This window comes from Prorops nasuta, unplaced genomic scaffold (genome assembly GCF_024137725.1).
Source record: "Prorops nasuta isolate Cenicafe-Biocafe unplaced genomic scaffold, Cenicafe_Pnas_1.2 PNAS00025, whole genome shotgun sequence".
Lineage (NCBI taxonomy): Eukaryota > Metazoa > Arthropoda > Insecta > Hymenoptera > Bethylidae > Prorops > Prorops nasuta.
In genome coordinates, this window is record NW_027116822.1 from 2,165,841 (window position 1) to 2,188,359 (window position 22,519).

At 42.5% G+C, this 22,519-nt stretch overlaps 2 protein-coding genes across 3 annotated transcripts; one reads left to right on the forward strand and one right to left on the reverse strand.

Moving 5' to 3' along the window:
• Window positions 1-15,943: 15,943 nt before the first annotated feature.
• Window positions 15,944-18,249, forward strand: mRpL3 (mitochondrial ribosomal protein L3). Of its 2 annotated transcripts, none has more exons than XM_066741478.1 (8): window positions 15,944-16,004; window positions 16,135-16,244; window positions 16,328-16,430; window positions 16,516-16,743; window positions 16,821-16,943; window positions 17,025-17,185; window positions 17,264-17,453; window positions 17,638-18,249. In XM_066741478.1, the coding sequence occupies exons 2-8, from the start codon at window positions 16,189-16,191 to the stop codon at window positions 17,875-17,877; spliced, it is 1,101 nt and encodes a 366-aa protein (XP_066597575.1). In that variant the 5' UTR covers window positions 15,944-16,004; window positions 16,135-16,188; the 3' UTR covers window positions 17,878-18,249. The 2 variants fall into 2 exon arrangements, with proteins under 2 accessions (XP_066597575.1, XP_066597576.1); XM_066741479.1 differs by having other exon boundaries at window positions 15,952-16,067.
• A 267-nt stretch (window positions 18,250-18,516) lies between these two features.
• On the reverse strand, window positions 18,517-21,800 carry Kap-alpha3 (karyopherin alpha3). Its single transcript, XM_066741477.1, has 9 exons — window positions 21,655-21,800; window positions 20,988-21,090; window positions 20,710-20,914; window positions 20,471-20,631; window positions 20,159-20,385; window positions 19,718-20,083; window positions 19,405-19,639; window positions 18,995-19,086; window positions 18,517-18,914 (listed from the first exon to the last, which is right to left on the reverse strand). Exons 1-9 carry the CDS (start codon window positions 21,718-21,720, stop codon window positions 18,822-18,824), a joined length of 1,548 nt encoding a protein of 515 aa, XP_066597574.1. The 5' UTR covers window positions 21,721-21,800; the 3' UTR covers window positions 18,517-18,821.
• Between the last annotated feature and the right edge of the window lie 719 nt (window positions 21,801-22,519).

Below are 22,519 nucleotides of genomic sequence, written 5' to 3' on the forward strand. Positions count from 1 at the left end.
GAAAAGTACGAATTGTAAAAAGAGCATTGTGTAACGATTTGGCAAAGTAGCGTGAATGGAAGCGTAGTGTAGGTTGTAAAAAGGGAAAGGAGAATGGAAGGGTAGGAAGAGAGAGAAAAAGAGAGAGAGAGAGAGAGAGAGAGAGAGAGAGAGAGAGAGAGAGAGAGAGAGAGATGGAATGAGAGTGGGGAGGGGGGAGAGGAGTGTTGGACGGCAATTCAGCGTGAATATGGCCAGAGTTTCGTGATAGGATGGACAGGAAGTACAATCGTTTCTCAAGCATAGTGGTGTATGGGAGAGTGTGTAGAGTTGGGATGCGTGGCTCGTGCCCGGGGTAACGATGGATGGCGGGGGGGTGGGGGTGGGGGTGGGGGAAGAAAAAAGGATGTATATAGATATAGGGATATACGTATGGATAGACAGATAGAGGGAGGGGAAGCGAAGGGTCAGTTATAGGGAGAGTGGGTGGTGAGTTTGGTAAGAGGGATGGAGGAGGGGTTGGAGGGGGGGTGAGGGAGGGTTGGTAGCGTTCATAGGGGCACGCACACGCGCAAGCAGGTCCAGTGGTCGGTCCAGTGGCCGTAGCTGCGGCCAGCAGCTGCGGAAGTGGCGATCGGCTGACCCCCTCTCCCATCTCCCCTCCCCCACCCCCTTAAACCCCATCGACCCCCTTTGCCCATGGTCCACCCTCGAGCGAAGGGTGGCGAGGCGTTGATCAATACGTGAAGATAGAATCCGATGCTGTACAACCCCTGTCTCCTCTGCACAGTGTGTGCCGCTACGCCACGTTGTGCTATGCTATGCCACGCCACGCCACGCCATGCCACGCTAGTCGCTACATCACGTTGCTACGTCAAGTTGTTCCGAATAGGCAAATATATGTACAGTCGGTGCAGCGAATGTTTCTCATACAGGTATATACCTCCGACACTTTTCTAATCAACCGTTTTTGTATTTGTGGATGTGCGTGTAATTGTCCGAATTATGCTTTGTTTATAACAATTGTTTCGTTGTTATTGAAAAATAGCAGGTTTATGTAGATTTTTGGTTAGGAAGGAGGTGAGATGAGAATGTACATCTGTGTGGGAGATTTTCGCTGTTTTCGACTATTGTTTCTTTCTCTCTTTGTCATTTTTCTATTTTCGCCCATTTTCCATTTCCTTGATACATTTTTTTAAACTGCTTTATATTGTTCGTTTCTTTGTGCTAATTTTTGTTTCCAATGTCTCTCTTGAAATAACGCGAATCGTAGGTTTAATACACTTTTCATCGGTATCTTATTCGTTCGACTGATTAATTTGTCCACCGAGTGTCATTTTTATCACGTGCATCCACAGAGTCAATGGAAATACGTATTTCCTGCCTGCGAATACTTTGATCCTTATATAAAGCGATCGGGAAAATTTTTGTGTGGAAAAGGAAAATTATTGGAAAATCTGAAAACGGAATCGCACACTTGGCAGCAGCACGACGAATGGTTCCTCGGAAAAATATCTCTCGAAGCAAGAAACACGTTCCAATAATTAGCAGGTCGGAAAATTGGTTGGGAAATCGTCCGAGCTCGTGGAAAATGGTAGGTGCGAAGAGAGAGAGAGAAGCGTTTGGGATGTAGTGGAAAATTTGAGGAGGACGGAAAGATCATTGGCATGGGAAGAAACGAAATCGCACTTGGAAGCAGCTATCTGGCGAAAACAAGAGGTAATTTTAGCAAAGAGGGATTAGCGATGGGGAGGGGGTTGTTATGGGCCGAAGTGGCGAAGGGAGAAAAGGGGTTTGGCGGTCATCGAGAATTTTCCAGACAGACGGAGGCAAATGGCGCTACCGTGAAAGGAAAGTTAAATCCCTTTACGGTTTATGCGACACGAGCACTCGAGTTAGCTGCTTTAGGGTCATAAACCTCTCCCCTTTCTGCCCCAAACACCGCCCACACCCTCTCGGTATCTCTCGGCATTCGGGCAAAGCGCATTTATAACTAACGTAATGCGCGCCAGCCGTTTAGCTGAATAATTAAAAGATGCCACCCCTTCGGCTGCCTTTTCAACGAGCTGCTCTCCTCAAAACCAAATGAGAACCACTGACGTGAGTGAGCACAAACGCACCTTCGCTTAGGCGAATTAATCGTGCGAGAAAAATATGCGAATAAATTGGGCAATCAGGAAGATTTATCTTATATACATATATATATATGTGTGTGTGGATTAGTTAGGGACAGTTTGCATGGACTTTGGAATTTCAGAGATAAGTCTACTGGTGGTTCATATCAGTCCAAACCAGACTGATAAGCTTTTCTTTCTTCTAATCCTCAACTACAGCACTACGTCCTGTAGTTACAATTCTACAACATTTGGATTATTCCAGTAAAATAATTTTAGCCACATTTATTTCATTGCACAATGCATAGATTTTCAACTTGTTTCCTTAATTTGTATTTCAGGTGATAAGACGAGGAAAGGACAGGTGAAAATACTCTGATTAGAAAATACCTCTAGTATATATTTAAGAAAAAAAAAATGTAAACTCTAAATTCCATAAAGATGCTAGGTCACTCTAATTCAATGCTACAGGTTACCATCTAAGAGCATCAGATTAAACGTCATTGTAGCTCTACTCGGGGTCCATGCCAAGACGACTATCATTCTCTCGTAAAGCCACGTGTCTACCTGTAACACCTGCAAAAATACGTGTCCATGCTTCACCATGAACAGAGACTGGATAAGTATCATCGACTCTACGTTTTTCTTGGGTAATTCGCTAATTAAAAAAAGCAATTATCCCCTGTTCACCACAAGGTCATCAACTTCCCCCATCAGAGACTCTTTCCTAGCTGGAGAACAGAAATCTTCGCTGATGAAGCTGTAAAATGTTCGTAGGCTAAAAAATGAAGTTGCAGGATGGATGGTCGCTTGATGAAAATGAGCGAGTTTGAGGAAGTTTATGCGGGTGAGCGTGGGCGTTATTTGTTTGTGTGTGTGTGTGTGTGACATGTGGTAACGAAGTGGACGAAGCAGCATTGTCAGGTCGGCTGGTTCGCTGGGCCAGGACGGCTTTAGAGAGTATCGCAGGATATTCGTTGGGGTTGCAGGGGCGGCGGGGGTGGGGGTGGGGGTGGCAATCAATATGGGCCTCAGTGCAAACACGGCGCCGTTGTTGTACTAACATCAAATAGGCGGATAGCGACCGCTCGCTACCTAGTGTGCATTGTCTGCTCTACTGCTCTGTATAAACCATCCTCAAAGCCACCCCCACCCCTCCAAAACCACCCCCTACCTGCCACCTTCCGTCCTCATCTGGGATGCGATGCCTTTTCGCGAACCGCGCCAATCAGCCAAGCCGGAAACGCCATCGGTTGTGTTACATATATATATATACATATAGAACTCGTGGTACACTCGATATAGTCTTCAACCCTCTCGAATTCCCATGAAACTTGTCGGTGATCACCCTCCCCACTCCCTCCACCCCCTCGTGATCATTGTGCAAAGTCTCGAAAATGCTGAAATAAATTCCTCTGGTTCTCCATTTGTCTTACTCTTTGTTTCTTCCATCGGTCCCTGCACAGCAGCAATTGTTTCGAGAGTTATGACAAGTTTTTATCGGGACAGAGATTCGGGAGGAGCTGGAACAATAATGGGGAGGGCAGGAAAAAGCGGGAAATAAATTATACGAGATTACAAATGGAGCGCTGTATATTATCGAGGGACGGCCGGCATAATTGCCACCCCTTCCACAATCCCTCCTAATTTTTTCCTCGAGGATTCGAGAGGAGGAAGGCTTCGTTAAGCTCCCTTCCTTTCTTTGCTAAGATTTCCCCCAAGTAAACATCCTTCAGTCATTTCTCCTTTCTTGCACGCTACACTACCCTGCAGATACCCCCACTATTTTTTAGTTGAAAACTTTATCCTTTGGACCTTGGCCCACCATCTGGAATCTTTTCCCTTGATAATTGAAAATAGAAGAATGAGGGAGGAGGGTCGTGGAGGTCGGCGAAGAGGATTAAAGAGGATTGGCTCTTGTTTCTTATTGTATATAGTATATATATATATATATATATATATATTGTCTGCCAATTGATGGAAGGAAAAATTTTATAATCGAATTACACATTCGAGATCGGTCGAGATTGAGGAAAGTTTGGTGCATGATAGGTCTGTGACGTCACCAAAGAGAAATCTTTGGGAGTCTTAGAGGCCGCCAGGAATGCCAACCCTCCAGCCTCATTAACATCTTGCGTTTCCATCACCCCAACCCCTTTCTCTGCCCAAGGAAGTCGTCTTCATTCGTGGCGACTCGACTCCTTCGCCTCTCTCTCTCTCTCTGTCGTTAGAATGGCTATTCTCTCTTAATAATAATAATAAGGGTTAAACGCGCGAAATAACGCTCATCACTGATCTAAATTCGAAAGGGAAAATTTGTAAAGAAAGTGACGTGGTCCTGGAAGGTTTTAAGGAGGAAAAATAATTTTGCTGAGAGCTTGCGCTTGGAAAAGCCGAAGAATTTCCCAGAATAATTCTAGGCATGATTTTAATTCATTGGGGAAAGTATTCGTTTCACGAGGGTTGTTCACAATCGATGGAGACTTCAATATTCACGGGAGCTGCTTCAATATTCAAATTGACACGGGATGGGAAAAGCACGAATTTGAAAAATGCAAGGGTGGCTGGGGGTGTAACAAGCCATCATCGTCTTGTTACAACCCTCGAATATTTCTCCCTTGACATTTTCTTGTCCTTTTTATCATCCGAGAGGCAGAATCGGTTACGACTCTCACCGGATCTTTGCAATAATAATTAGCTCAAAAAATAATATATATATCGAGAGCACGATATTCACGAGTTTATTTTACCAAGATAAATTCCACGTGGCAGCAATGGCGAAGTTGACCAACCCCTACGATCTGATATTATTTTTTGTCGAGGGTGGAACATTCGGCAAGGGCGTATCATTGTGCAGATATGATGTCCCGGTAATATATGGGGTAGCTCGTTGGACCAATCAGCATCCACCTACACCCTCCACGCGAAACTAAATCATAATCATAACGACGAAACAACGCCCCCTGAGAAAAGTCTTGGGAAAAAAATAAAAATACAAGCGTTACGTATACGAATAAAAAACGAGTCTTTTTCCAGAATTAATCAAGTGAATCAGAGTCTCGAGAGAGGATAAACTTTTCATTTTTTTTCTTTTTACTCAAAGAAAAAACGCTGTGATTTAAAAAGTACAGAGGGTACGTTAGATTTTTCATGATTAGTTAAGCAAAACACCTGGATCGGAAGGGAGTGACGGGCGAGATGAAGTTTTCAGGATCAGAAAGCGATTTTAGGCATCCGAAAGATCATGCCAGGTTACTGCAGGACGTAGCGGAGCAGAAGTAACGGCTTGCGTGCTCTTGACAGTCCCCGTCCCTTACCTTCACTCCCCCCCCCCTTGCCAACCCTCTCGTGCTACTTGCTTCTCACCACAAACTCTACTCTCTCTCTCCACTACTACTACTACCATTCCACCCAATGTCTTAAACGTCTTCCTGTACTTGACATTCGCAATCTTCCCAAACTCCTGCAAAATTATAATCCAGACCAGCCATTCTCTCTTCGCGACTTTTCCTCCAGCCCCCAACCATCGCGACTCCTCTTCTAGGAAAATTAAGAAAAACTGCAAAATCCTCCCATTCCTTAAACCCACTCGTACAAGCAAAATTGCAAATCCAACAAATTTATTTGGAATAGTGTAATTTAAAAAATGGTAGAAAAATGTATGAAAAATTGATCCTTCAATTCGATTGGAAGAAATGGTTAAAGTGGGACGCAAAGTTGCAGAGCGAACGAGCGAAAAAGCGTAGATTTTACGTCGATCCAGGTTTTATTCGCATAAACGGAATTGGAGAATGAATGGTGAAAAGTGAAAAAGGAAAAAAATTGCGGTGGAGGGAGACGGACGATGTAAAAAGGGAGAAATAAAAAGAGGAGCGAAGTGAGAGAGAGAGAGAGAGAAAGAAAGGTATAGGCAAAGGCCTGAAAAGCCGCGCGCGTTTATTCCGCAAAATTTATGCGTCCGAACTTTGACCTCGCCACTCTAACAGCAAAATTCCGTTCAACTTTCGCTCTTTCGCGCTTCCGTTCGCACTCGTCGCCCCCACCCGACCATTTTCCACCGTCCTTCCGCTGGGCGAAAAGCAAAATGCTCGATTATTGCAGAAGGAAAGCCACGTGGATTATTTATTATTAAAAACACACACACACACATACACATATAGACAAATACCAGGAAGAACAAAGAACGACGAGGCTGGCGGAAAACGAAGAATCGTAGATGCTATCGTTGATCGTTAAAGCGTTTATTCTTCATAGGGTGGGCTCGGGGGTGGGGGTGGTATATAGGAGAAGCTGCGAGTGGAGGTGGGAGGGAGGTGGGGGAAGTTGGGAGGAGATCAAGATATAACCACGGAGAGAATTACTCGCAGGCTCCAGGCCGCATTATATCCAGGCTTGGCTGAGTCTGTGTGGTAGTCGGGGGGAGGGGGTGGGCGCTCGGGGGTGGCTGGTCCCGGGCTATGGGGAGTCTAGGAGGTGCAAGAGCGGTCGGTAGGGGGGTGGTAGCAGCCGAGGAGCGGCTCTTTAATGGCCGGATCTCGGAAATTGTGCGCACATATATCTGCTGGCAGATTTATGAAAGTGCTTTTCTTCTGAAGTGGGGAAAGCTGCTCTGTTGCTTTCTCGAGCTGCCGCTGGTGCTGCTAGGCCGGGGGTGGGAGTTTTGTGGGGAAATGGGAAGGCGAATGGAGGAGGAGGAGGAGGAGGAAATAGGAGAGGGGAAATATACGCCATCCTCTCTCCTCTCTCCCTACGTTCTCTCCTTCGCGAAAGCCTTCCACTTTATCCCCACCCCCACCCCCGGCCCTCTGCCCCTTCGCTCCCCATCCTCCCAGGCGAGCCTCAGCCCTCAGACACGGTCTCTCGCATTGGTGTAATTTTCCAGTCGGAGATTTATGCGACATTAAGGTGTGTGTTGTGTACCTTACTCCGCGTACGCCCTTCCCTCGCGCGCTGATTTATTGAAATATTTGCCGAACCAACATCCCGCCGCATTCGTCACACCTTTCGATTCTCTTTTCCCACCCCCGATGGCTTCTCATTTTTTTTTTCTTTTATTTTATTTTTACTCCGGCACACTCGTCGTTATCATATAACGATAAGCAAGTTTTGGGAGGAGGAATATTAATTTTAATTTTTTACGAAAGTCACAGAGTCTTGAGTGGTGCAACGAATATCCGGATAAATATCGATGCAAACAAGCTTAGAATTGCGTGGTGAAGAATCGGTATAAAGTGTGCAGGGTGGGGATGGGGGTGGTTGGTGGAAGGGTGCGATTTTCAAGCGACGAGAACCCGACGCGTTTAGATAACGTTGCCCGAAATGCCTCACGGCTCACTCACCCCTTCCTTCAACCAGTTCACCCCCTCTTTCTCTCTTGCCAATTTCCCACCCCCTCCCCCTCTTCTGACGCGCCACGTGGAATTCACCCTTTTCTCCACCACCACGGGCCGGATAACACGCTGTAAACAGTTTACTTCTAAACCGGCGAGTTACCTATGTATTTTCAGATAGGGCTGAGTTATGCCGGCCGTTTTTAAAGATTTATCCCTTTATACCACGGCGATACCCCCGACTGATAAATTGCTGCCGCCAAAAAGGCCTCGCGTTTCTTCCTCCTTCCCCGAAAACTCCCCAAAAAACCCAACACTAATCGCTTTTTTGTATTTCCCAGGGATAACAGCTGCTCTTTCAGATTTTCCTTCTAAAAGACGTCCAAAAGACGTCTTTGTGTCTTCTAAAATGATCTTATCGTGCAACGTTCGTCAAACAATAGTTTTCGTATAGAATTAAACATTCCAATTTAGTATATATAGTTAATAGGTTAATCGAGAACTATAGCGATTTATTTTCCGTCGCTCCTCACCGGTATTTGCACGATACAGAAGTTGAAGTTTGATAAGCGATCGATACGTTATTCGGATTCTGGAGCGTAATTCGCGCAACGAGCGCAATGGCGGATCTTAATGTTCCGGGCGCTGAAAATTAATTCGTCGTTAGGGCGGAGGATATTATTACGCACCAGTGCACGTACGTGTGCGTGTACGCGTTTGTATAGGTGTGCGTGGGGTAAATAGGGTCTGGTGGAGACGACTCGGTCGGGCGTCGGGGGCCTCGAAGGTGGATTCGTTGAAGCGTGGATGTAGAAAGATAGACAAACGATGCCAGCCCTTCCTGGGGGGCAGTGAAAAGGGGGTGGGGGGGTGTCTGCCAGAGTTCGCCCCCGGAGAACCAGGGAGATAAATAATACGTCCGTCCCAGCTACGTAGAGGGTAATTAATTCGTATAATATGCCGCAGTTAAGTCGGTCATCTGTAACCGAGCCCTCCACCTCCCCCCTAAAACCCAAAATCATCCCCGCAATACAACCGGTCCTTTGTTATCGGCCCTGAGAAATCGTCCGTTGATCCCCGAAAAATTTCGGTGGAATCCTTCGAAAAAAATTACACCTCCTCCTCAACTCTGTACTAATATCGATCCCATTTAATTACAGCGGTTAATCAACTTTCCGTAAAGCACAATCTTGAAGAATTATTTTTAAAATTACAATCTCCGGCGTTCTCCAAGATAAATCTAGTCCAAATTTACATTTGACTATAACGATGAACTTCGTATTAGAAAAAATATTTCCCCGGTATTTTTTGCTCGAACAACTAGCACGCTTAGGGACCTTTTTGCAAGGATATTAGGACGACTCTCGTCGTTAACGAGAAAGCGCATGGACATTTTTAGTAAGCGAGACGAAGTTTTGAGCAGTCAAAAGTCAGAAGTTTTGTGTAGCGATAAGCGCGGAGTGAGACGGACCGGTCCGGAACGAGGGGAAGAAAATTGAAGAGTGGTTTGGGAAAAGAGGCTGAGAGGGGGCAATGGTAGGGGAGGGAAATGAGAGCCACCCTTTTCATCTTTTCCTCCCATTTTATTTCGCCCCATCCTACAGGAAGTTGCCCGCTGGAGGCGAGCACGGTATCGCAAACTTGCTCGCCTTCTTCCTTCAATTTGATTGTTGCCGAGAGAGCTGATGGCCATTCCGCATCGATCCCTTCTTTCAGATATTTATTCTCCCCCCCCCCCCCCCTCCTCCCCTACCCCTCTTCTATATAGCAATATCTCATTCGTACCGCGTCGATAGCTCTCTAGCTTTTCTTCCTCTTCTTCAGCCTCCTCTTCATCTTCCGCGCGCGCTCCGCTTCCTCTCCCCCGTTTCCCCAATCGACAAAACTCTTCAACAACGCAAAGTAACAGTCTCTCTTCTATTATTCGCTCGGCGATCCTGCTCCTCACGATTTTCACCGTCAACCGACTCTCGGCTCCTTTCATGAAATCCACCTGCCAATTATTCCCAGAATCGTCACACCTATAACCAACCCCTACAAGAATTTTTGCTAATCATCCTCTTACGATTTATACCACCACTAACCTATGCAAGAAACGATAACCCACGTGGATTATCATCAAACGATATTATTCCACTACAGAAAAAATCAAATAATTTCTCCAAATATTGTTTATTAATATTTTTCTCTCATGATGCAAAATAAAAATTTCCACAAATACACATATATAGTGTTCTCCAGTGGCGAATGCTCAGCTGTTTTTCAGGGAGGCTGGTGGAATCTGGGAAGAATAAAGGAACGGGGGCGAGTCGACGGAGAAGGAATAAGCGGAGGTGAGAGGTACACGAGAGGATAGCAGCATCCCTACCCTTAAAACGGGTGTTGGCGGTAGAGGGTGGCTCTGGCTATATAGGTGTTGGTGTTCCCCTCCGCTTTTGCTTCTGGTATACCAGCGGTGCTGCTGCGGCTCACTCAGAGTTGAACGGGCTGTACCGGCCCTGGCACAGCCCCGCCCGTCATATTCCGCGAGGGCCAATCCCGCGAGCGCTTTTTATTAGATCCATAAATCCATCATATCCGTTCACCCCTGGCTCAGCCAACGGGGTTGCGCGCCCATTGCTCTTTTCTCTCGGAGAAAGGGTGCGGATGACGTAGGGGGAGGGGGATGTGTGTGTGTATATATAAAGAGAGAGAGAGAGAGAGAGAGAGAGAGAGAATACTGCTCTCTGACGCATTGCAGATGATTCTCTCTCCGCCTCAATATTAATAATGAATTTTTCCAAGGCCAACCTACCTCCGTAAACCCCCCACGGTGGAGAAATCCGCAGGTGGAGATGGACACACACGCGCAAAGGCAAAGCATAGAGGGAGGGGGGGGGGGGGAGGGTAGATAAGCCAACGCATGCGCCAAAACAGACCACTGTCCACTCTCTTTCCTTCATTTTATTCCCTCTTCTTTATACTTTATTCCCCTTTCTTACTCACCCCCTATATATATATATATATATATATATATATATAGAGTCTCCCACATCCCGCTCTCGCTCTCGCTTCCAACGACCAAAATGACTCGGATCCTTCCAAGTAACAAGTTACAGGTCTCGACAATTTTCCCAGTATTCCAACAGCATCGTTTATTTTATACCCCTTTGTATTTTTTACATCCAACTATTTTTATTCGATCTTCGGGATTACACGGTGAGAAATTTTATTGCTCTTATGTTTATTATTTATGTATCATCCTGGAGATGAATTTTTCATAATGAATTTTCCTCTTTCGCAAGCTTTGGAAAATGCAGTGGCTATCTTTTGTAAAATACAGCGAGAGAGAGAGAGAGAGGAGGTTGGCAGGAGAAGACTCGAAGACCATCAGCTCCTTGACGGACGCGAGGATCAATATCCTCCAATACCATACACCCCGTGCACCGTACGTATATACACGTACACAGAGGCGTCTATGTGGTAGAGAGTACGATGCCATTTCCAGGGCCAATAAAACGGCATAGCGTGTATTGTGCGATTCTCTTGGCGGGCCGCTATTGGCCGTAAAATACTGGCCGGCTGAAAGCTTGAATTTTATCGCGCCGAAAGAAATATCGATGTAAAGGCGAGAACCCGTGGCTCTCGCGTCCCGATACACGTATAGAAACACGGACACGCATATCGATTTCCACCTCCCCTCGTCCAAGAATCTATTGCCGCCACCAGCAGCCCCAGGATCCACCGTTGACTCCACGTCGCACGCTCCATTCCTCACTTGGACTTTATTAATTATTCCCAGACGCCCAGGCGTCATCCAAATTTCGACCCTCGAACGACCCGGATCATCCGAGGAACCTGGTATCAACCTCGAACAGTCCTTTCCATTTTTTCTATAATATTTTAATAATTTTCTATTCGTTTGGATTCTTGATTTTTCGTCGATCGAAATAAGTGGTGTTTTAGGGGTTGTTAACTTTTGTAATTGTTCGCTGTTTATTTATTTGGTATTTTACTATATATATATATAGGAGAAAAAAGGGATGAATTGGCTTGGAAATGTTACTGTTGAAGATGTCGAAGGGATATAATTTTGTAAAATTTATCTTAGTTTCTTCCTAATCTATCTTTTGGAGAAACTATACGATTATCAGGGGTTGCTTAGAAGAGACGAAGAAGGAAGGATTATTTCTTTGAATATAATTCTACAAGTTATATAAACGCATATAATTATTCTCGCTTTATTTATTTATTATTTCACTATATACACATACAAGAAAAGAGTACAGGTTTGCTTGGAAAGAAAGCACAGTGTAAGATATCTACGAGATAGAATTGGATAAAATTGATTCGGAGTCTCCGTCTAATCTATTTTTTAGAGAGATGACGAGCATCGCAGGGGTTGGTTAGCAGAGGGGTATGAAGGAAGAAGGGCCATTTTGTGGATAGTCCGTGGTTGGTCGGGATAGCATGCAAGAAGAGGGCCGGCACGCGTATGAATATGCAAGCGAATGACGCAAGCCCATTGGGAGAATAGCCGGCCAATCATAAGGAGGGTTGATATTGGAGGGTAGTGCTATGATATGATATTATCATAACGGGACGGTGTATTATTGGTCGAGGGTGAAGGTTGGTAAACCTCCCTTTCTTGGTGGCTTTAGCCACCCCCGCGACGCATACGCAACCCCACGTAGCTAAGGTGGGGCTCGGCCCCGCCAACTATCCCCACCGCACCCCCACACCACCCCCCCGGAATTATGAGGATCAATACGCGAGGAAGCTTGCAAGGCCAGCGCCGACGCTACTCCCTCTTGTCGACCTCCTTCCAGCAAGGACCTTTTCACTGAGCCGGACCATCCCCGCCACTATTCTTCCCTCTCTTCCCATATTCCTCGCTTCCTCTCGCATCCTCCTCCAACCCCATTCTTATTTCTTCCCACAACAATCCTACTATCTCAAAACACCTCGTTCCTCCCCCTCCTCCTCCTCTCTTCTGCCCCATCATCCTTATCTCTCTATAATAACAATAATATGACAGCATCCTTCTTCCTTTCTCCATCCTCCTACTACCATTCTTATTATACGTACACTGGAAGAGACCAGCGTTCTCCAATGACGTCACCGCCACGAGATTTTGCAAACGCAGCATTTATTAGGACGAAAAATGTGATCGACGAGGTAGGGACGAAAATTGTTTTGAGGTTGCGGCCAGGACTCTCGCAGGTTATGCAAAGTGAAACGTGGACTTTGGAGGACTCGGTAGTTTGTGGTCGTTGAACGGTACGAGGGGTAGTCCGGGGTTTGAGGATGGCTTTGTTGGGCAGGAGGTGGGAGTTTGTGTGTGTGTGTGTGTGTGTGTGCGTGGTACAGGGGAGAAGGATGAGGATGCGGAGGAGGCGGTGGGTGATGGAAAGGGGAGTGGGGGTGCTGGTTGGCTTAGTACGTGCAATACAGAGCTGGTACCTTTCTCTCTGTGTGTGCGTGTGTGTGTGTGTGTGTGTGTGTGGGCTTGTGTACGTGGTGCTGACGGCATGTATCGATTGTTCTGCGATATAATGCCACCCACGCACGCATGAGACCAACGGTGTGTCTCCTGCGAACTATTGAATTCACCCGCTAAAATTCCCTCCTCCTCGAGTTTCTTTCACCTCTTCGTCTCCATATCTCATAACTCCACCTTTGACGAAAACCTCCCCTAATTTTTAACCAAAATACTCGCCTAGAATCTTCCCATTCGTTGCACAAGAATCGTCTATATATTTATCATTCGCTATATAAATAAATGACGTAAATATTTCGTGGTCCGTTCAGCGACTGCTGAGAAGAAGAAGAATCGTGATAAGGATGGCCAAGAAGAGGAGAGTTTTATATATATAGGAAAGCATAGCGGATAATATAATGAGACTATAGAAGGTATAGGAGGTGTCGGTAGTATCGCGAAGTGACGCTTCCGATATCGATCGTGATGGAGGAGGAAAGAAGAAGCGAGGTTGGAGGAGGATGAGGGAGGTCAGCGGAAGAAAAAGGCGGAGTTTCCGCGCAGCTTGATAAAGGATTCCATCCTACGGAAGTCTCCTGAATCGTATAAGGTGCGGCCAGTATAAAATAAATATGTGAGTCGCGCTGCTGCCACTCCGAGGAGGGTCCACTACTCTCTCTCTCTCTCTCTCTCTGTTCTCCCACACACACACACATTTTTCTCTCTCTCTCTCTCTCTCTCTCCTCGCGCTTACCAACTCCTACCTTAACCCTCCGCACAGGACCAAAACCCGATGGAGTGGTGTGTGTTGCCGGATAATTGATTTCTTTGATACAGCCGCACGAAAGGAACATTGTAGATGCCTGCGTCGCGGCAGGGTGGATTTTTCAACCCCCACACCTCCAGTAGCCAGCCCCTCCTTCACCCCCCAACCACCACTTACTCCACCTTCGGTGGACCCTCCGGACCTCCGCTGGACATACACAGGATGAAGAGGGTGGAAAGGATCCAGGGAGGGTCCTGGCCAGGATCCACCGACTCCCCGATCAATGGATATCTCGCCGGCCCCGACAACCCCTCTCCGCTAGCTGGCTTTCTCTCACCCTCACCCTTGCCTCTATTCCCATCTACGTCCTTTCTCTCTTTTTACCTCCCCTTGACGTCTTTCGAGGATGACCAATAACAAACACCCACGCTTCTCTCTCTCTAATGGAGTTTTTACGGATAAAAAATTTTACTCCTTTTTTCTCCCCTTCTTCCCTTTTGCTAATACCCTTCCTCTCTCTCTCTCTATCGCTATTTCAAATCGTGTAACCTCACTGAACCTTTTCTCTCATAACACTCGAAATCTCTCCAGGATTGCTTATTCCATCAAACTGTTTCGTAAATTAATTCTTTTTATCCCCCTCCCCTCTGCTATCCCTCTCTCTCTCTCTCTCTCTCTCTCTCTCTCTCTCTCTCTCTCTCTCTCTCTCCTTCAATTCCTGACATCCCTTTTCTGCCTTCGTCTACTTTCACCATACTTCTTCCTCTCTTCATCCACCGCGGATATGATGCCAACTGTACAATAAGAATCAAAAATTTAAATTTCTTGATTTTTATTGAAATAAAAAAATTGCAGATAGAATATTCTCAGCATTTCACTAAATTTCGATGTTACTCGTCGTTAAATGCAATAATCTTTTCTCATACTTGCGATCTCTGTGCACCAAACTATCAAGAACCGAAGTACTCGAGTTTCTTTTCTCAACAATTTCTTTAAATCATGCTCCGGTACTATAAAACGAAACGTAGTGGAGCATTGCTCGTGAGATTTGGTTAATTAATTCAATTCGATTGAGAATGTTTCTGTTAAATTTTATTGAAAGAAACGCCTCGACCGGAGAGCCACCACTGGTATTGGAATTTCTGAGAGGAGACAGTATTAATCTAAACTAAAAACTGTCGAGGAGCGGAATGGATTGAAAGGGGAGGATAGTGGAAAAACGAGCAGGATGAGAACAACGACGGAATCGGAGAAAAAGGAGAGAAAGTGATGGCGAGGGGGTGGGGGTGGTAGTGCGAGGCAAAGGGGAACGACAAGTTTATACATATACGAAAAGGAGAGAAGGGGGGGGGGGAGGGGGAAATAGCATCAACTGGACAGCACGTGGACGACTGGACTACCTACTTTTATATCGCTCGGGAAATAATGGGATTCCCATCATGAAGTGGATTTCCCTCGGGAGCCAGTGGACATCGATGCACGCGTCAAGAGATCCTACGCCATCCAATGCCATCCTACACCATCCCGCTATACCCGTATCCTATCGGTCTACCCGCTTGCCTCTACACCCACTGGCATCCCCCCCCCCTCCCCTCCCCCTCCCTCACCCTCTTCCTCCACTACCCTCCCACCCTCATCCATTTTCCTGCACCCCGGCAAACTGCCCTCTACCACCTCCTCCATCCCTCTCCCACCCGACAACTCTGACAATTCATCCACTCTGCCTTTCTGTTTCTTATCGCTCCAGTTTATTGGTCCATTTTTATTCCTTGTTTTCCAAAAAAAACCCACTCGGCCCTTCTTATGCGACCCTACAGTCATTTTCCGTTGGTAGAATAAAAAACCCCTGCATAATTTAATTTAAGTTTTAATCATCGCTTCCTTACCCTAATTGAGTTCCTCTATTAAGCGAGGTCGCTCTTCGTTAATTATTTACGTATTGCGGTAATCAGATTTATTGTACGTTTTGATCAGCTCCATCGCCCAAGTTTTGTCTTCTTTGTTTAGCGTAAAGTTATTTGACGAAGAGCTGACGAATGTAATCAGCTTTTGCCGATATTTGAAGCGAATTTATAGGGATTTTTTTAAGGTATATTGTTATTAGCAAAAAGGAGCGCAGAGGCATTTGGAAGAGGTCTCTTTTTCGCGGCTCATTCTTTAGAAATCGAATAGTGGCGACATCTATTGATGAATTCCATAAGTTTTTGAAGGTTTCCTTACTCTGTCGGTAAAACAGATTTTGTTGTCTGAAATAGTATACTCTAGAAGGGTAAAGAAGAGGTATGTATGTATAATTGTATTGTTTGGGGAGAGTGGTCTGCTCATGGATCAAAGTGCAGTAAAACATTAGTTTTAATGTAATTATTATATTTACTTAAACATCTTTAGTTTACTGCTAGAATCTTTATTATTTAACCAAAGTAATCATTACTGTATTTAATGTTTTATCTAATTATCGTACGTAAAACATCATTTCCGGATTTTTAGGTTAAACACTTTGATATTTTTATACAGCTAGTGAGCTAATTAAAATTTGAAAAAATGGCAACATTATTTAAACCTTTAGGTGAATTGTTTCAAACTTTAGTGAAACCTTGGTAAGGACTTACGTCTTTTTATCTTTAAATGCTAGATTCTCCACATATTCTGACACAATTTTACATCATTCATTTTTATTCAGTGTGAATGTAATATCAATACGACAAGTAAGAACAAAAGGAACTCCTATTAACAAACTTCCAAGGAAAAGATACCCTGTATGGCTACCCAGGCAACATCGTGTAGTATGTAAAAAAATCTATTATTTAAATGATGAATCTATTTGCTTAGAATATTAATTATCAATGTAAAATAATATTTAATTTCTAGCTGTACCCAGAGAATTTAACGCAAGAAAGTAGAGAATTTATTCAGGAATATATACAAGATAAATATTCTGATAAGACTAACCCTGATTCTCCATTGAAAGATGCTCCTATAGAGCCACAAGCAGAATGGACACCCAAATCTCGTCGTACAGGTTTAATTGTTAAAAAAATAGGAATATATCCCATGTGGTTGAAAAATGGAAAAAAAGTTTCTAGTACTTTGCTGCAGGTAGAATTTTAAAGGAAAAGTTTTATATAAAAATTATATATCAAAGCTTATTATAAGGGAACCGTAAATCTTTCTAGGTTGTAGATAATCATGTAGTAAAGTATATTCCACCATGTGAATATAAGCCTAGAATAGCTGGAAGTAAAATTAAACAATTTGGTGCTCTTATAGTTGGTGGAGATAGTGCAGATCCTCAACTGGTAATGATTGCTATTGCGTTTTTGAGCAAAAAAAAGGGAGATTAATTGTTAACAAAAACTAACTTTTTCTTGTGAATTCAGTTTACCAAAGAATACTGCAATATTTTTGAGGCATCAGGGGTAATGCCGACACGTGAGTTACACAGATTTTCTATTTCACCCAATGCAGCTCTGCAGCCAGGAACAGCTTTGACTGCAGCCCATTATAAGCCTGGTGAAGTAGTCGATATCAGAGGAAAAACGTAATAATGCTAATTTATCTCACTGCTTAAAATGGAAAAAAATACAATAATATTAATAATTAACATCATTGTGATTAGAAAAAATCGAGGTTTTCAAGGAGTAATGAAAAGATGGGGATTTCATGGTATGCCGGCTACTCACGGAACAACAAAAACCCATCGAAGACCAGGTAATATAGGATCCGGTGGTACGAAAGCACGTGTTATGCCTGGTACTAAAATGCCAGGTCATATGGGAAATCGTTACAGAATAGCCAGGGGAGTAAAGGTAAACCGTTAATTAAAAGCATCTTTTTGTTGTTGTTTAAACTAAATTCAATTTATATATTCAATCACAAAATTAATGTTATTTATAAGTCAATGAAAAATTTATTTTGACGCTATAATCAGGTAATATATTCTACACGTAATTTTAATAATTATGCCTAATAAATATGTTTTTTTTTTTCTAGATTTTAAGAATAAACACAAAATACAATGTGATCTGGGTGCTCGGCCAGCATCTGCCTGGGGAGACAGGTAATTATCTAATGATGTACGACACTATCCTGCCTCTCAAGAAGCTGAAATCAGCACCGAACTTCCCTACGTACCTACCCGAGCTTTCTGAGGAAAAACTCCCAGAAGAGCTTTTCGTGGAAAACCTCCATGTATTTAATGAACCCAGCATTAAATTTACTCCAGAGACATAAAAATTATTTTCTTGATTATTTAGACGAATAAAGTATTAGTGATAAATCATATTATTTCAATATTCAGACATTTTCATTCAAATTTTTTAGGATATTTTTTCATATTTGATTTTTCTCTTGTTTACAAAAAATTCACAAAGTAAAATATATAGAATAATGCTAACAATTTGCCCGTGTCAACACAACTCGCTATTTCCAGACATGATACCAGATTGATGGTTAGAGTTACGCCGGATTTATATAAGCTATACATTTTTTTATTACTATTATTACTATCTCTATTATTATCATCTGCTCCTTTCAAGGAAAAGTCCATAGTGCTTAACTGTAGTCAATGGAGTCGTTTATTAATCAATATTATAAATTTTACATGCCTAAAATGTACACGTAGTGTTTTCAAAAATATAACATTGCTAAACAAGTCAAGACTCATTCTTGGAGTGAAGAGCAGCAAACAAATGATTATTTAGTGCTTCCCGTACGCTCGTTTCAGAAAAATGTTGCTACAATAATTTAAGTCGCATAGCTTCTAAGTCCGGCTAAGACTCGCTCCGCCAATACGTTTTACGTTTAAAGTTAAGTAACGTATACATCATTAGTAGATTCGGAAGGAAACTAATAAAGAACGCAGTCTCGAAATCATGATTCTCTCTTTCCAATTATTTCTTGGAAATATTTATTTTCCCATCTCTATTTGCTGCCTTCCTAAATTGCTTTTCTGATTTTGTTTATTTTTTGTTAATATACGGTAGCAATTGGCATGCTAATAATGTAGCTTTGGATCGAAGAAAAGCATAACTGCTGATACAGTGGCGACATGTTATAGCCATGTTTTTCACTGGAGAGAAAAGAAGATTCGGGAATTGGTGAGGAAAAGCAGAAAGCTCCGGACAGGAGTTTGTCGGGGGGTCGGCTCGATCGGATAAAACACGATAGAGGCCCTCTCAGAATTTAAATCCTTCGCTAGGAATACTCGTCGTTTGGTCAAATTCAAATGCCCCGTCTCCGATAGGTGGTGCAAGGTTGGTATCGTCAATCTGTAAAATCGTACTCATCAGGCAATTGTTCAACGCTTAAGAAACAAAAACGAAAAAATAAAGAATATAGAAATATTTACCTCTTCCGAAAAATATTGCTCAATAATGTCATATGCTAATTTGTAAACGTCTATATTCTCGTGACCCTGCAGCGCCTCTATTTTGTCAAGACCTGAAAAACGCAAACCTTACGTTAAATCGGATTACTGAAAGATGGTTATAGCAATGGCTACCCTCAATCAAACGACCGCGTTTTAGGACATGAGAAAAATATTCTATATGATTGATCACAAGCTAAAAAAGAGCTGATTGATCAACCAATCACATCGATTATTTTAATCAGCTCTTTGATGGCGGCTTTGCGACTTGGACACAGCTAATGATCAATTCACTTAATAAAGATAATTAATTTTCTTAAAAAATGGTAATGTTATTTATGCATCGCGAGCTTGTATACTATTATTATTATTATTACATCAACTATTACAACCTTGACACTCCTCAATCATATTAGCCAATTGTTCAGCTTGTGCACCGGCAAATTTGAGCATATTGTTGATTCCGTCAAGCACTACTTGTACAACTTGAGCATCTTTACACACTAAAAGATTGCAAAATGGCTCAATCACACCTTCGTGAATAAGGCGTGCCACTTGTTCTCTGTCACCGCTTATCGTCAAATTACTAATTGCCCAAGCAGCCTCCTTCTGTGTTTGGAAATCATCCTAAGAGACAGATATAGAAAAAACTGAATTTTTCTCTTCTCCATTTCTAGATTTGTACGTAAATATTGCTTAACTTACTTTTTCTAGATTACGGATAATAAGTGGTAATAATCCGGCGTCAATAACTGCTTGGACTTGTAAACGATTGCCAGCAGTGATATTTGAGAGGAACCACACAGCCTCTTTACAAATTTTTGCTTTTGGATGCGACAGTAAATTAGGGAAGTGTGAAAGTGCATCGCAATTTAGCACTATTTGTGTCTGTTCGTCTGTTCCAGTCACGATATTACCAACTGCCCTCAACGCTGCAGTCTGTACCTTAACTTCCTTGTGCGAGAGAAGTGGAATGACCCGTGGAACCACACCGCTATCTATAACCATTTGAATCTGGTCGTTTCCACCATCGGTAAGATAACTTAACGCCCAAATTGTGTCAACAAGAATCTATAACGGAATTAGTCAATTCCCACATTATTTTAACATGTAGCTTTCTCTTAAGACCTAATTTTCCACACTCACATTGATATCCGAATGATGAATCAACACTTTGAGTGCTGGCAAAAGCTCTTTTATCGTCTCTTTTGGTGGAGGTGGATCCTTATTTCTACACAAGTTGACAATAACCCACGTTACGTTTCGTAGAAAACTAATAGGTATATCTGGTTTGATAAACTGTAACAGAGGTTGTACAACACCAAGTTTGATAACGTAATCTCTAGGTATTGGTCCGTCGCCAATGATATTTCCTAAAGCAAAAATAATTAAGAAATTAATGTAGTTTCTTGGTTAGTAATCTTGAATATCATTTTTATTCAATTTCTTATAGTATACCTAAGGCCCAAACTGCTTGTTCGCAAACATTTTGTTGACCTGAGAGGAGCAACTGCAGGAAGTAAGGAACTGCACCAGCATTTATGACTGCTTGTGTTTGGGCAGAAGTTCCACTGGCAATATTCGTGAGTGCCCATGCTGCTTCAAATTGCAGAGTCGGACTAAAAATAAAATACCAAATGATTGAAATCTCTTCAAAAATTAATGACACTTGATTCTTTTAATAGCTCTTTACATACTCATTATGTGGTTCAAGACATCGTACTAGAACTGGTAAAATGTTGCTTTCAATTAATGGATCAATTGGTGGATTACGATCAGAAGATAATAATTTTCTTGCTTGCTGCACAGCTTGTAGCTGTATCGTTGGATCTGAGCTTGTTGCCTTCAATACCAGATCTTCCAGATAGGCTTTTGACAAATTCTTGTCCATATCTTCTTCGTCTAAAATATTAATGTTCATTTAAATATATAGAGAATAGTCCAGAGAGTTAAATGCATTGACATTAAATTTTACCAGTGGAGTCTGGAATAGGCACATTTCTTCTCTTTTGCAAAGTCTCATCACGTTTATGCTTACGCAATTCTACTGTCACTTCATTTCTTCTTCTTCTCATTTCCTGAATAAAAAACGGTTATAAATTGAAAAAAAAAGAGAAAAAAAATTTCTTTAGTTAGCAGATATATGCACAATTGCATTTTTAGAAAAATCAGAAAAAAAATCCATTAAGAGCATCTTTTCAATCAAGAAATCATTTATATTTCATTTATTAAGTAAAAAACAAATATGATTAGTTTAATTATTCGATTAATAGAAAGTCCCGCAATAGGAAGGATAAATTATGACAATTTTCACGAGGGCGGCCTATATTGTTATGCGCAAAAAAGAAAAAGGCATGGTTTTCCAGAGTGGATCGATAAAGCTCTTAGAAAGTTAAAAAAAATCAAATGAAAATTACATGAAAATTGACGAGAAGTGCATGATTTTGGCGAGAGCAACATTGAATGGAGGGGTAGTGAACGAAGTAGGAAAGAAGGTGGTACAGAATGTTTTGCACGCAGATCGTAAAACGTAAATTGGGAGCTCAGAGTACAAGGTGGACGAGGGCACGGGATTATCGCAAAAATGGGCATAATTTAAAGTGAAATATAACGGACATTCATACAGATAATTAAATACTCACATCCTGATCTTTGCCTTTGTTCTTAAAAACCATCATACGGTTCTTGTTTTGCATTTCGACCGCCATTTTTCTAATAACCAATGTTCACGATGATGCGATTTCGATGTGTATACCAGAGATTAGGAGGGAGGAGATTGCTCACCATGGCAAAATACCCGTGGCGGCCGTGGCAATCCCAGGCAACTCTTGCTGTGTTCCCTTGTTAGCTACCAGTACTGGAAGTCTATATTTTGCGTGACAGATCTTATAGAATTTCGGTATCGGCAGTTAATAACGGAACGCGACTTCTACTCCCACTCCACTTCCAAATACTGATTGACGTGAGCGCTTGTGACAGAAGAGGGGAGAGTGGAGGAATTTGGTACTAGTGTTTTGCACTGCAATGTGTATGTAGGTGTGATTAAATTAAAGGAAGTGTGTCAGTGTGTGTGATGGGATTGGTGGGATAAAGAGAAACAATGAGAGAGAAAAGATAAAAAGATGCGCGTATTCTCTTCTCGGACTTTTTACTTTCTTTTATATGTGTACAAGTACACTACACAGCAGGCAAACCCTGATATTTTTTGCAAACATATGGATAATTTTTTCTGTACTTTAAAAATTATTAGAAATAGTTACAATTATTATAGGCTAAGAGACAAATTGTATTTAATTAATGATATTGCATGTATGTATGCGTACGATAGAAGAAAAAATAGTAATTATATAATATCAACAGAACAACTATTTTTGCATACTCTTATAGTAAAAGGTGCATAGACTTATTAATTGGCCTTAATCTGTTACAAAAATATTACGATACGGAAAATAGTAAAAGGCGCTTGAGGAAACACAATCGAATATTACAAATTCTATTATTATACTT

Excerpts from the sequence above, each read along its gene's own strand:
- Kap-alpha3 (XM_066741477.1), bottom strand. The coding sequence starts at position 21,720 with ATGGCGGTCGAAATGCAAAACAAGAACCGTATGATGGTTTTTAAGAAC. Across the intron at positions 20,386-20,470 it reads ACAAGCAGTTTGGGCCTTAG|GAAATATCATTGGCGACGGA; the intron begins GTATACTATAAG and ends TTTTTGCTTTAG. Across the intron at positions 18,915-18,994 it reads AGCAATATTTTTCGGAAGAG|ATTGACGATACCAACCTTGC; the intron begins GTAAATATTTCT and ends ACGATTTTACAG.
- mRpL3 (XM_066741478.1), top strand. The coding sequence starts at position 16,189 with ATGGCAACATTATTTAAACCTTTAGGTGAATTGTTTCAAACTTTAGTG. Across the intron at positions 16,944-17,024 it reads ATAGTGCAGATCCTCAACTG|TTTACCAAAGAATACTGCAA; the intron begins GTAATGATTGCT and ends TTGTGAATTCAG. Across the intron at positions 17,454-17,637 it reads GAATAGCCAGGGGAGTAAAG|ATTTTAAGAATAAACACAAA; the intron begins GTAAACCGTTAA and ends TTTTTTTTCTAG.